At 43.7% G+C, this 14,320-nt stretch overlaps 1 protein-coding gene across 7 annotated transcripts in view; it reads right to left on the bottom strand.

Moving 5' to 3' along the window:
- The window catches only part of PTPRA (protein tyrosine phosphatase receptor type A), a 183,093-nt gene that overhangs the window by 41,252 nt on the left and 127,521 nt on the right, over positions 1-14,320 (bottom strand). For all 7 annotated transcript variants that reach the window (XM_067011889.1, XM_067011886.1, XM_059037685.2 and 4 more), the window contains 3 exons: positions 8,152-8,236; positions 6,896-6,969; positions 6,545-6,681 (listed from right to left, as the gene is read on the bottom strand). In XM_067011889.1, the coding sequence (XP_066867990.1) occupies positions 6,545-6,681; positions 6,896-6,969; positions 8,152-8,236 (296 nt within the window). The remainder of the gene's footprint in view (positions 1-6,544; positions 6,682-6,895; positions 6,970-8,151; positions 8,237-14,320) is intronic.

A 14,320-nucleotide genomic window follows, 5' to 3' on the forward strand; every position in this document is an offset into this window, starting at 1 on the left:
TAGGCAACCACTGCTCAGTTCACAGTATTCCTCCAGACTTTAAAAAAAAAAAAAAAAAAGGCATTAACACACTCAATGCAGACATACATAGATTTTTTTTTTAAAAAAGGGGATTATACCATGTAAAGCCCCCTGGACTATGTTTTTTCCCATAATTTTCTATGTCAACACATTTATTTTAATGACAGTACAGAATTTTATAATAGATGCAAGAAATTATTTAGCTATTCTGCTATTTGATAAATATTTTCCACTTTATTTTCTTTGCTATTATAAGTAATGCTACAATGAACATCCTTGTACAAACATATATTTTGTTTTCTGATAGAGTCCCATAAAGTTAGGTCAGATAGCATAAGCATTTAAAATTTGGTTGATACTGCCAAATCATCCTTCCAATGCTGTATCAATTTAAACTTCCCCTACCTGTGTGTACGAGTTTCTTTATCCCCATACCCCTGCCCATATTTGATATCAATCTTCTAAAATTTTCAAATCTAACAGGCCCAAAATAATGGTTAGTGTTAATCTGGATCTCCGGATTACTAGATATAGTTGAGCTTGTTTCCCTATGTTTATAGACCATTTGTTTTTCTCCTCTGAACTGCCAATTTTTCTCCTGCAATGTTTACTTTTTTCTCACAGGTTTGGAGAAGCTCTATACATTACAGAAAATTCTCTGTCTACCTGTGGCAAATAGTTTCTCCCAGTTGGCCACTTTCTTATGGTGTTATTTTTCAGAGATGCTTAACATTTTAATATATTTATTTCTTTCAATCTGTTCTATTCTAGCTTCTGAATCTTGTGTTTTGCTTAGAAAGGCCTTCCTCACCCTATGATTACACGAATATAATTCTATGATACTGGACACAAATTGGTGTGTTTGTCCTGTGTTAACTCTCCTTTTTCCTGCCAGGGCTGACCGATGCAAGCACAGTCACACCTGACCTACATTGTATCAACTAGATTCTCTTTTCCAGGATTTTGAAACCCAGGAAGAAGCAGAGGCTTCCCTAGAGGGCCCAGACCCACCAGGATAGGACCTGCTCTGTCCAAAGGCTGGTAGTCTATCTCATCCTTTGATTCTGCCAGCTTCCCCACTTTTTTGCTTGAGTTGACTTCTCTTGTTTTTAAGTAAAAGACCTTAACTCACTTAGTAGTTAGTAATGGAGAGTGGGGTTGTAGGTGAGATACTGATGGGGGAAATACGGGTGATGTGAACCTGATTACCGAGTTCAGATGAAGGGAAAGGAACTGTCAACCAATCTGCATTATGAGAAAGCACAAGCCACTCACACCTCACGACTGTAAAACAGTTACTTCAAATTGGCTTGCAATCACCTGGGATGTGCTCTAGCTGATGGTAAAGGAGTTGGGGGAGGGGGAGTGCCAATTAAAAGGAGATGAGAAATGCTGAAACCAAGGAATAGGATTATTTCTGACAATTTTAGATAGTAAAACAAGAAAAAGCCCAGCTCCAAAATCAAATACTTATCTCCAAAGACAGCACAAAAGTCAGGGTCCTTCTATGACTGTGCTATGTATTTTGCTGAACCAAAAGTTAAGGTTTCAGAATTTTGCTGGTTGTTAAATGTTAATACCAATGGAATTCACATCTTTCCTTGGCTGGTCATGTGAAAGACATGGCTTTAAAGTGAGATAATTGAAATGATGCAGAAAGGAAACAGAGGAGTTGGGGAAAGCCAACTTCTAAAAATCTCTATTATGCTCTCTACCACATCCTGCTTTCATGATGAAAACTGCCCCACAACCCAGCTCTCATTGCTCATGGATAATCAGGATGCAAGCATAACATGATCTGGAGGATAAAATACATAAAGAAGGTAGAAAAGCAAAGAACTAACACCCAGAAGAAACTGCAGGAATGCACTGAGTTGGATCATCAAAAACCACAGGAATAGTTGTTGATATACATTTTGAGGATGTTAGACCAAGGAGGGGTCTAATTCTAATTTTTGAATAGGGCTAGATTTCTAGTTATGGTACGGTTAACTGAACTTCTGCAGTTAGTGTAACAGCTCAGGAAACTGGCCACGGTTCTAATGGTGGGGTGGGGTGGCCAGTAGGAACCTGGACTGAATGCTGGGTTCAGCTAGGTAACAAAGAAAAGCCAGAAAGCCCTTGGCACAAAGTAGAGGAAATCAGTGTTACGGGGGGTCCAACAGCCTCAACCTTCTCACTGACACCTTCACCATGTCCTTGATGGGATCTACAATGCATGCCTCACTAGAGGGTGTACATGGGTGAGGAAAGCACCTGCATCTTTTAGAAGAAGGAACTGACTTCAAAAAGGGATTCTTGATATTAGTGGGAAGAAAAAAGCCTCAGAGGCCACAGTTCACCAGGCCTCAGACTTCTCTGAGGTGGATAATTTGTTGTGAAGCTCCCAATAATGGAAGTGGGAGGCAGCCAGCTCAGGTCAGTTGAGGGTGCCTGACTAGACTCTCATGCTAGAGAAGGACTCCTTCTCATCCAACTCCCAGGCCTGAGTCAGTTCACAGACCTAGAACCCTTCAATGATGGGCACACGTAAGAAAGAACCCTGCCACAGCACGTCAACACTCCTATACCATGAACCTTCCTCCTCATCTTCTCTTAAGAATCTGCAGGCATTTACCATGGTAACCACTGGGTAAAGGCAAATACATCTTTTGGGGTCTACTGGGTTCTGGCCTTCAGATAACTAACTCCTGGAACCCAGAATGCTATAATTTCATGCTAGTTTGAATGGAGCCTTTGTAGGCCAGGAGATGGAAGGAGTTTTGGCTTGAAGTGGTCTCATGTTAGGAGCTACCTATTTTCCCAAAGTATGGTTGGAATGGAATTCTACAGCAAGGAGCAGGAATAACCACATTGGTCCCCTAACCCTTTGAATAGGTACCATTCTAGTACCTAGAGCAAATGCAAGCTGCTGGAGCAGCAATCTCCCTTTACCAAAAGGCTAGGTCCCTAGATGAGTCACAGAGCTCCTAAGTGCTACAGGAGACTTAAAAGTTGTGGGATAATGATGAGATAATCCATTTAGATGTGTGAGTTTAGTGATGGCATGAAGCGAGTGCTCAGTAACTACTAATATTAGCTATTCTGATGCTTCCTATTACTCTCCATGCAAGCTACCAAACAGATAAGCTGACAGTTTTTAAGAATGTCAGTATGTCATACATCAACCATGTGGAGCTGCAGATTTGCAGTTGCTTTTCCAGATGTTATATTTCCTACAGACTAATATAACCCGTGGTACCTGGAATTTCGCTATTAATGAGGCAAGTGCACTTATTTTTTCCTGTATGATGCACAAGGACTACATGAAGTAGTTTCCCTTTCTCATGGCAGGAGCAGCTTCAGTGATAAATCACCTTGCCCTCTCTCTGCTGTGAACTGGTTCATTGGGATTTTGTCTCACTATTTCACAGGACATCACCCTGACAACTATATAGTGGCCTGCCACCTTGGCCAAGTTTTCTGAAAGTCAAAAGCCAGCAGCACGTTAGGATATCCCCTCCAACGTAAAGGGTAAGTTGTCACTCCTTGCCCCCATGCCCTCGCCCCTGCCCACTTCGAGGAGGAGTGATGATTGCTGGGTCATTATGGATTTTGGAGACAGCATGTCTATACCACATGCTGGTGTCCTATTCTGACTCATTTATTGAGTGATCTGAAAAGGGAAGGCTCTCTAGCTGATCCAGGCCATAGAGAAATTAGCTCTGGTAGATTCTACGGGGCCCTAAGTGTCTGTGTTTCAGGCTGAGCAGGAGAATCATAGTGAGAAACCTTAGGATTTGAGGACAAGACCATGATCCTGTCAGCAAGACTATGTTCCCAGCTTAGCACTGGGGTCTGGTAGAGACTGTAAGCCTGACCATGGGACACTAGATATCCATATGATGTCAACTGCCCATCATAAACTAAGTATTATGTGATTCAATAAGCTATAAATTGGGACATGTCCAGAATTCAGCTGAAACTGATGTGTACAGAACACGTGCCACACACCCACTCCACTCCTTCAATAAATTCCTCTGACTTCCTGATGATATTAACAGTTGACTAAAGGAGAAAAATGTCCAGCCTAGTGTACAAATGGCTCTGTGAGAAATGCTAGCCTATTCTGGAAGCAGACTGCTATGGGATAATCTACTTAAGGTATGGCTCTGAATGAGTATAAAAGAGAAACCCGTCTGGTGAATGGAACTTCAAGCAAGGTATCACACTATCCACTTAACTGGATGTCAGGATCTAAGCTGATCCCTGGGTAGTAGATAACTGGGACAAAAAAGACAAGAAATATTTATGCTCCATGTGTATGCTCACCAGATGGCACTCACTGCAAGAACCCAGGAGATGTTGGTCGGCCCTTTCCCTCACCACCCCAGTGCTGGCCCAATGAGCCCATGAACATAGCGGCCATGATAGCATGGCAATTGACTGTCAAAATACCTATCTGAATTTGCCTACCATGTCTCTTAGGAACACCACCTCTATCCAGGTATTCACTGGAATGCCTTATTATGGGATTTCACGGAATCACCTCTAAACAAAGAACTCATTTCACAGAAGAAAGTACAGCCACCAGGTCACATACCCATCACCCAGAAGTAGCTTGCATCACATTTAAAAAACAGTAGAGTGTCTACTGGAGACCTAGCTATAGTGTTGAGGCTGAGGTGATATCCTGTGGGATGAGGTGAATGTTCATAATCAATAATGAGCATTAAATGGTGTTGTTTTTCTAACAGCCAGAAAAAAGGGTCCAAGTTATTACCTTAACTCTTGCCTGGTCAATGGTCTTCTGCTTCACCTCTTGCTTCCCTCCCATCTATTCTCCACATTGTAGCTAGTGATTTTCTCAGAATGCAAATCTGACCACATCACTCTCCACTCCCCCAAGCCCTTCAGAGGTGGAGCAGATATGAGTGGTAACCCACCCACCCATTAAACATTCCTCCTTGCTACCAGAGCTCCCATTCTGTGGGTTATCCCCCTATCGTCTACATGACAGTGGAATAATCTGGATTGGTCTCAGACAGTTGCAGTAAGTCTATTTCTCCCTTGCTTATGACTAGTTTAAGAAGGAATATGTGACCAGGGAAGTCTCCAGAAGCTTTTGGGCAAGTTTTCCTCACTAATAAAAGGAGACATACAGGAACAGTCATTCTCCTCCCACTGAACCTTGTTTACCCCCATGTGGTGCCTAGAACTGGGGCAGCCATTATTTTTTGGGGGGGTCACACTGCATGGCTTATGGGATCTTAGTACCCCGACCAGGGATTGAACCCAGGTCCTTGGCAGCGAAGTCCTAACCATTGGACTGCCAGGGAATTCCCTGGGCAGCCATTTTGGCAACATGAGGAAAGCCAGCCTAAGAGACAGGACTGACACATGGCTGAGTGGAAAGATATGAAGGAGACAGAGTTTAACAATGCCCAAGTTGATGAATTAGCCAACTCTGGAACTGTTCCTTTGTCCTCAAATCCATTCCCCTCTCTCTAATCGTTACCACTTTACATCAATCTATCAGTGACTCTGGTCTTAACTGCTGCAGCCCCTAACTGTATTTCCTGCTTCTATCCTGGTCTCCCCATGGGCTATTCTCTAACTAGTAGTCTGAGTCATTTTTTCCAAATTACAAATCTGGTTGGTCTGTGGCTTCCCACTTCTCTCATGACATTCTACAAGATCTACAGTCTGGCCCAGTCTTCTACATTTTCATCTCTTACTACTCCCTTAAGTCTCTGTCCTTCAGCCACTCACAGTCCTTCATTATTTTTTGAATGTGCCCTTCCCTCACCCACCCTCACTACTGACAGATTGCTCCTGATATTCCCTGTGCCTGGAATGTTCCCCATCCCCCTTTCCCCCATGCCCTTGCCTATGATTAGGTCTCAATTAAAATATCATTTTTAAAGGAAGTTCTGAACTGGTGGACTGGAATCATCAACTGGTAGATTCACAAACATGTTCTGCTTCCTTGAGAGAGTTATAAAACATACAAATGTAAATACTACCCAAGATGAGGCCTGCGCTCTGCAGGTCTGCCATGGTGCTCCTTTTCCACAACGACCTATTCCTACTGTCTACTTAAGATACCCTGTGACCCCTGGCTCTAGACTCTAAAAGGTCACCTCTTAATATGGGTTCCTATGCCTCTGCACCAGTTCTTCATGTTCTATATTGCTGTTTGAACTTATACAGCAAGTTCCCTGAGTGTAGGGACTAGATCTGTTTTTGCTCCCCAGCAAATCCCTGGCACCTTGCACATATCAGATGCTTGATAAGTATTTATTAAACAAAAGTAACAGATGCAGTGATGAATGAATGGATAGATGGGTAGGAGAGGGAGGTATGGCAAATCTTTTTGCATTTCCTGTCCATGGTCACATAGGAAAGGAGTCAGATGAACCTGGTAAAAAATTTCTCACCTCTTAACCCATTAGAAACCTGTTTTCTACCCCATGATTCAAAAGGTTTGACCTTAGGTCTGCCTTCCTCCCTGCTGACACACCAGCCTCGGCAAAGAACTCACGTTGAATTCCTCTCTGAAGAGCTTATTGTCATCAGCCATTCTCCGGTTAATCTCCTCTTCCAGCTTGTCCACGGGCAGGGGTGGATACTTCCTGTTGGTACTTGGGGACCTGGCCAGAAGTGGTACGCTCTGGGGTTCTGCAGTGCATAAGGGGGAAAGTTGGTCAGGTGCCCTGGGGACACAGCCCTTCTCTGGAGACTAAATTAGGGGTTCTATCTCATGGACCAGGCATCCAAAAACTAGGGCTGTTTTCAAGTCTTTTTTTTCCTTTCCTTTTAGGATGGGGAAACTCCTATTTTCTTGATTTTTCTTCTCCATGAAGGTTCCCCATGTCATTTAGGGGTGTCTTACCCACATCCTCAGTGCGGCCATTGGATAAGCGGAAAGAATTGGAATGGCTCCCAGCTTGCTTGTATTTCTTAAACCTAATGAGAAAATGTTCATAGTGAAACACTAAGCACAGTCAGGAGAGACGAATCATTGGCTTTGTAGCTCCACTTACTGATTCAGCCTTTTAAAATATCCTTTACCCAAAAACAAGCTCTTTTAGAGACAGGTTCTGCACACACTGAAGCAGCTCCAGTGGTGACTGAGCACCCCACTGTGCTCTTGCTCGCCCTCAGCACACTAGAATTCAACCCAGAGAAACCCACAGTATGTTCTGGCTTGAATGGCTCCTCTGTGCAGCTCCAGTTCCAGGATTCGCTGCAGATCATAGCCAGGTGGAGGTAGGATGTGTAGGCAGAATACAGTGGGGGGAGATAAGAGTATCAAACAAAAATCCCGGTACTTCCCTGGTGTAACCAGGGAGAAGCCCAGAGCTTCAGACTGGGTTGGCACAGGTCTGGCCACAAGTCTCCTGCAGAAAGGTGGAGACATACGACAAACTGTAGGGGTGTACAAGGTTTCCCTCTCTTTATCCCTGCAGAAGAACAGAGGGAGCCCAGAGCAGCTTAAGCCAAAAATAAGGGCAGAGTTAAAACCAATTAGTCAGGGTGGTGACTTCAGCAGGAAGAGAACAAATGCACCTCCTTCTTCTCTCCCTTGGGTTTCCCTTCCTGGCTTTCGTATCTGTTTGAGGAGTAATACCTACAAGACCCTGGAAGAAAGTCAGAAAGAGAAACTCTAGCTCACGTGGTTCAGTTCAGCATGCCAGAGTCAGGGGCCCTAGAAGGGTTTGGGGACAAAGCCCCAACTAGAAATAAAGTAGACCTTTACTGAGCACATAATCTTCACTGGGGTGCTTTCAGGGGTTGTTTCAATAGGGCTAGATCTGAAGATCTTAAAATGCCTATTAGTAATAACAGACTGTGGCTTCTTCCCTCAACCTCTAAACCACTGTCCTGGGTTTTAGGGTGAAGTGGAGTTGAGGGACTGGACTTGGGACAGATGGAAGCAAAGGGAAGGGGCTAGGTGTTAAGGAAGACTATGTAAAACTTTAAAACATTTCTAAGCAGAATTTTAATCTTAGGAGTGCTACCATGAATCATTCCCCTCTATCCCATTCACTGTCTTTATCCTACTGTCTTCTGGACTCTGTGGGCTTATTGAGACCTTGGGGTATTGAAACAGAGTCCAAGAGAATGCAGAAGCATTAGCACGCTCACCTTAACATGTACAAAACTATGATAATAAACACGATCACTAGCAGAGAGGACAGAGCCACCATCACTGCAATAATTGGCGTCTCATCTGAAATCAAGAGAACAAAATATGTTATTATCATTGTATGTAATGGAGGGCTCAAGTCGGCTGCTCAGGGAAACACCCAGATGAGGAAGAAGGGCTGCTCCAAATGCTTATGTAGATGGTTGGGCATGGGGAGGGAGAGAGGGAGAGAAGGAGGGGGTGGTGCGGGGAGAGAGGCGGGGGGGGGGGGGGGTGAGGGGGAGGGGGAAGGAGGGAGGGAGGGAGAACAGAGAACACCTTTCACTGCCAGCCCAGGGCTATTGGGTGAAGAGGGGGGTACAGTAGGGTAAGAGCCCAGGGTGACATGTCCACTCCATCTCTGACTTATCAGACATATGTTTATTTTGTGTCTCCCTGCATTACAATGAAAGCTCTTTGAAGGTAGAGACTTTCTTTCATTGCTATAGAGCCTAAAACAAAAACAGTGCTCAGCACATAAGAAATACTCAAATATTTCATAGAGTGTTCATCAATCCTAATGGCAAGCTGGGTGTGCAGGGCCAACAATGTACTTTCTCCCAGACTAAGTGCGCTCCATCTAGAGGAAGATGGGAGAGAAACGAAAAATGACAATTTTCCTATCATAAATCCAAATGGTTTCCTGGCACAGAGAATACTGTTCCTGATTAAAGCAAGAACACATTATTAGATCCTTAAGCACTGTGTCAAAAAACTCTGGGCACTCTTTTCTACCTCTTTCCACAGCTACCTTTCACCAGGACCCCAACTACAGCAACATCTGGCTTGGAGATACAGCAACTCTGCCCTCCATTCCATAGGGCTTGGCTTCCTTTCCACCCCACACTGAACCTCATGGCAGCTGACTCGGTGCCGCCTCATCCTCTTCCTGCACTCTCATGCCCCCACCACGAACCATACAACCAGTCTGAATTTGTAACTGTCTTCTCCATTTTCCATCTTTCCTAGCAGCACCATTTTTCATCCTCTTTAGCAGATTCCCCCATGTAAAGGTCAATCCTGTCACATATGCTCTGTATTACATCTATTACTGTCACCTCAAAGACCTGTCTTCTTGACCTCATTTACCCTCCTCCAACCACAAACAGCCAGCCCTATGTCTCTCTTCACAGTTAACTTCTTACAACGGTTGTCTTATTTAACAGTTGTTTTCTCTAACCCCTTACCTCTGGGTACTCCTTAATCTATTTTGCTCTGACTCCTACCCTCAGTGAGCCATTTAAATTGTTCATCAAGGACACCAACAAATGGCATATTGCCAAATCCAATGGAAACATTCCCATCATCATCTGATTCAACTTCTTAGCAGCATTCATTCAAAAAATATCTATGGGGACTTCCCTGGTGGCACAGAGGTTGAGAATCTGCCTGCTGGTGCAGGGGACATGGGTTTGATCTCTGGTCTGGGAAGATCCCACATGCCTTGGAATGACTAGGCCCGTGCGCCACAACTACTGAGCCTGTGCTCTAGAGCCTGCGAGCCACAACTATTGAGCTTACGCACCACAACTACTGAAGCCCGCGTGCCTAGAGCCTGTGCTCTGCAACAAGAGAAGCCCCCGCACAGCAATGGAGACCCAATGCAGCCAAAAATAAATAAAATAAGTAAATTTACAAAAAATATTTATGGACAAGCAACTGTATGCCAGGCACTGTTCCAGACACTGGGAATAGAGAACTGATTAAACAGACAAGCGACAGAGAGCTGATGTTCGGGGGGAAGTGGGAGAAAACTGTTCATAAATAATTTCAGACAGGGGCAAGATATATGAAAAAAAGAAGGGTAAAGGGATAGAGAGTGATGGGTTTTGGGGAGGGGGAAGTGGTTGGCTATGTTAGAGTAGTTTGGGAAGGTCTGAAGTGGTTATACTGAGCCATTACTTAGAGTGGTCTAAATAATGTGAATAAGTGAACCACAAAAAGATCTGTGCAAAGAGCTTTCTAGGCACAGGGAACAGCAAGCAAAAGAGCCCTCAGGAGTTTGGTGGGTTCAAGAAATAGCAAAAAGACCAGTTTTCATACAAGATGTGGCTGGAGATGTGGGCAGAAGCCAGAAGGCTTAGGGCTTTGCAGGCCATGGTAATGAGTGTGGATTTAGTTCTGAATGTGATGAGAAACACTATGTGATTGGAAGGGTTTGAACAGGAGAGAGATATAAATGGATTTACATTCTTTTAAAAGATCAGCTAGTTAAACTGACTCATAAGCAGCAATCATGAGGTAGGAGGCAATCCAGCAGAATGTGGTGTCATGCAAGCCAAGAACAGAGTTTTTCAAGAAGGAGGGAGTAGTCAACTCAATCAAATACTCAATCAACAGATTCAGTAGGATGAAAACAGAGATGTGAAACTGGATTTGACAAGAGGGCAGTTATTGGTGACCTTTTCAAGAGTGGTTTCAGTTAAGCAGTTGTTGAGAAAGCCCAAATGGAGTGAAATAAAGACGGAAAGAAGAGACAGTGAGATACCGACTCCTTATTTGAGGTGAGGACTTTTATCATAAAGAGATTCAGAGAAAAGCAGCAGCTGGAGGGAGAAGTGGGGTGGAAAGTTTGTTTTTAAAGAGATGGGAGATATTATACATGCTTCTTTGTTGATGGCAATTTTCAAACATACCCTGGTATGTGGATCTCACACTAAAATGAGCATTCAAACTGGCTGACTACGCCCTCCTCTCTTTTTAAAAAATTTATTTATTTATTTATTTATGGCTGCGTTGGGTCTTCGTTGCTGCACGCAGGCCTTCTCTAGCTGCGTCAAGCGGGGGCTACTCTTCGTTGCAGTGTGTGGGCTTCTCATTGCAGTGGCTTCTCTTGTTGTAAAGCACGGGCTCTAGGTGCACGGGCTTCAGTAGCTGCTGCAGGCGGGCTCAGTAGTTGTGGCTCGCGGGCTCTAGAGTGCAGGCTCACTACTTGTGGCAGACGGGCTTAGCTGCTCCGCGGCATGTGGGATCTCCCTGGACCAGGGCTCGAACCCATGTCCCCTGCACTGGCAGGCAGATTCTTAACCACTGCACCACCAGGGAAGTCCCTCCCTCCTCTTTGAAGAACTTTCCTCTCTTGGTTTCTACAGCAAAGCACTCTTCTGATTCTATGTCTTGTCTGCTTCAAATTATTTTCCCTTGTCAGCTGTTCCTCTTCTAACACATATCTCTAAATGTCTGATTTCCTCAGGGCTCTGTTCTTGGCGCTCTTCTCTATATGCTATCTAGTTGATCAGATCAGGCTGGAAGCTCAAGTGATATGCTAGCAATTCCCACATCTGCACTGCTTAGTCAGACCTCTCTTCAAACTCTTCTGAAACTATAATGTCACCTCTACTTTATATTTCATAGACAATGCAAACTTCCTGGGTCTAAAAAAATTTCCCTCACTGGTGATTCAGTAGCTAGTAATGCCACCCATCCACCCTGTTGCTCAAGCGAGAAATGTGGAAATCCCCTTAGTTTCTTCGCCATGCTTAGCTTCTATACCCAACCCAGCTGCAAGTAATGTTTTAACACTAAAACCAACACCTCAAATTTGTCTGCCTTTTTTCTACTCTGTTGCCATCACTCTAGTCTAAATCTCTGTCCTCTCTCAACTGAATCATGGTAAGCTGCTATCCCCTGCCAGTCCATTTTCCAGAAAGCAGGGAGAGTGATCTCGAAGAAAGCAAATCAGATCATGTTCCCCTCTTATGTAAAACCTTTCAATGGTTTCCCAAGCCTTTAGAATGAAATCTAATATCCTTACCCTGGCCAATAACAACCTCCCCCATTTAGCCCCTGCTTTCTCTATCTCCTCCCACTCTTTCCTTGCTCACTGAACTTCAGTCACTGGCATCCTTCCATGCTGGGTTCACTCTTTCCTTGGGCCTTTGAACATGTTATTCCTTCTGCTGTATATAGCCTCCCTCTGTTCTTTGCCTGGCTAACTCCTAGTCATCCAGTTCTCATTTCAAGTGTTACTTTTACCAGAGAGGTCTTTTCTGACTTAACATTAAATTAGGTAAGCCTTAGTTTCCTTATCTGTAAAATCAGTTATTCTAAAGATTAAATGAGATCATCCATGTAAAGTTCTTGGCACAGTAACTTGCACACATTATGTACACAGTCAGTGTTAGCTATTATTTGTTTTTATTAGTCTCACAGAGCATTCTGTTATTTCTCTTGATAATACCCTCACACTTTGTAATTATATATTTATTTGAGTACAGCTGATTATGAGTGTCCTTCCTTTACACCATAAATTCCACAAAGGCAAGGATTATATACCTGCTTTGCTTCTCACCATATACCGAACACCTAGCACAGAATTTCACACATAGTGGGCACTAAACAAATACTGGATGTACTATACTGAGCGAATGAATAAAAGAATTAATGATTTATCACTAAATATGTCTTTGTTCAATGCCACTCACAGAGGGCTGTATACCAGGTATTAAAAGAAGGTAATTAGAGACATCTGGCTCAAGACAGGGGGCTGAATCCATAATTTTATTTCTTTCTCTTCCCAAAAGGACACTGAAACGATAGAAGAAACATAAAAATACAAATGAAATAAAAACTGCATCTGGGGCTTCCCTGGTGGCACGGTGGTTAAGAATCTGCCTGCCAATGCAGGGGACACGGGTTCGAGCCCTGGTCTGGGAAGATCCCACATGCCGTGGAGCAACCAAGCCTGTGCACCACAACTATTGAGTCTGTGCTCTAGAGCCCGCGAGACACAACTACTGAGCCCATCCCATGTGCCACAGCTATTGAAGCCCGAGCACCTAGAGCCCATGCTCCACAACAAGAGAAGCCACCGCACCACAATGAAGAGTAGCCCCTGCTCACTGCAACTAGAGAAAGCCCACATGCAGCAATGAAGACCCAATGCAGCCAAAAATAAATAAATTTATTAAAAAAGAAAAAATCTTAAAAAAAAAAAAAGCACATCTGGAAGGCAGCAAAGAGTGGCATCAGCAGACCAGAAACTTTGAGGGATTTGTGGACGATAAAGCAGATGGGATTGGACTGCTGAAGAGATCAATCACAGCTGAAGAGCCTCCAGTTAAAAGGTAAGTACTAGTTCCATCAGTCTGAGCCTAGAAACACCTCAAGTTCAGCGTCAAACCAGGACTGGGGATGAAAGCAGGTCTTGGGGTAGTAGAGTATTTAACCAAAGGCTTGCCGGCGCAGTCGGTACACCCACAGGCTGAGCAACAAGCTGTGGTGTCTCATCTGGGCTCAGTTTGAAAAACAGCACTCTATACAGAGTGGGGGTGTGCTGATGGCTTCTTTACTAAAAAATATATATATATATAAATATAAGCTGCATATACATTTTATAGCTTGTTATTATGGAAAACTTTCAAACTTACACAGGAGTAAAAGAACACTACAGTAAATCCCTATGCACTGACCATTTCACTTTGACAATATTACCAGATGCCAGTTTTTTCATCTATACCAGGGTTGGGTTTCTCAGCTGCACACTAATAACATTTTGGGATAGATAACTCTCTGCTGTGGGGCGCTCTCGTGTGCACTGTAGGATGTTTAACATCATCTCTGGTCTCTAGCTACTAGATGCCAGTAGCAAACCCTTAATTGTGATGACCAAAATCACCTTCAGACATTGCCAAATGTCTTCTTGGGGAGGAAATCATCCTGAGCTGAGAACCACTGGATTATATTAAGGCAAATCTGAGACATATCATTTCAACTGTATTTACTTCAGAATGTGGCACTAAGAGATAAGGATTCTTAACATAATCACAATACCTTTACCCTATTTAAAAAGCAACATTGTAGCCCCTGCTACCTGCAACTAGAGAAAGCCGGTGTGCAGCAACAAAGACCCAACGCTGCCAAAAAAAAAAAAGCAACACTAATTCCTTGATATAATAATCTAATATTCAGTTACTGTTTAAGTATCCCTGATAGTCTCATAAATGCTTGTTTTGCTTTGGTTAAAATTGGCATCCAGAGAGGATGCACATGACTGCCAGACAGACACACAAGGTCCACAGAGGGTTTCCTGGGTGGACCCTAAAGACAGAGGAAGACCAAGAGTGGTACCTGAGGTAATTCTAGGCCACAAGACATGAAGGAGGGGAAAAGAAAGGCAGTTCCACCTAG

Source organism: Kogia breviceps, chromosome 14, assembly GCF_026419965.1.
Source record: "Kogia breviceps isolate mKogBre1 chromosome 14, mKogBre1 haplotype 1, whole genome shotgun sequence".
Lineage (NCBI taxonomy): Eukaryota > Metazoa > Chordata > Mammalia > Artiodactyla > Physeteridae > Kogia > Kogia breviceps.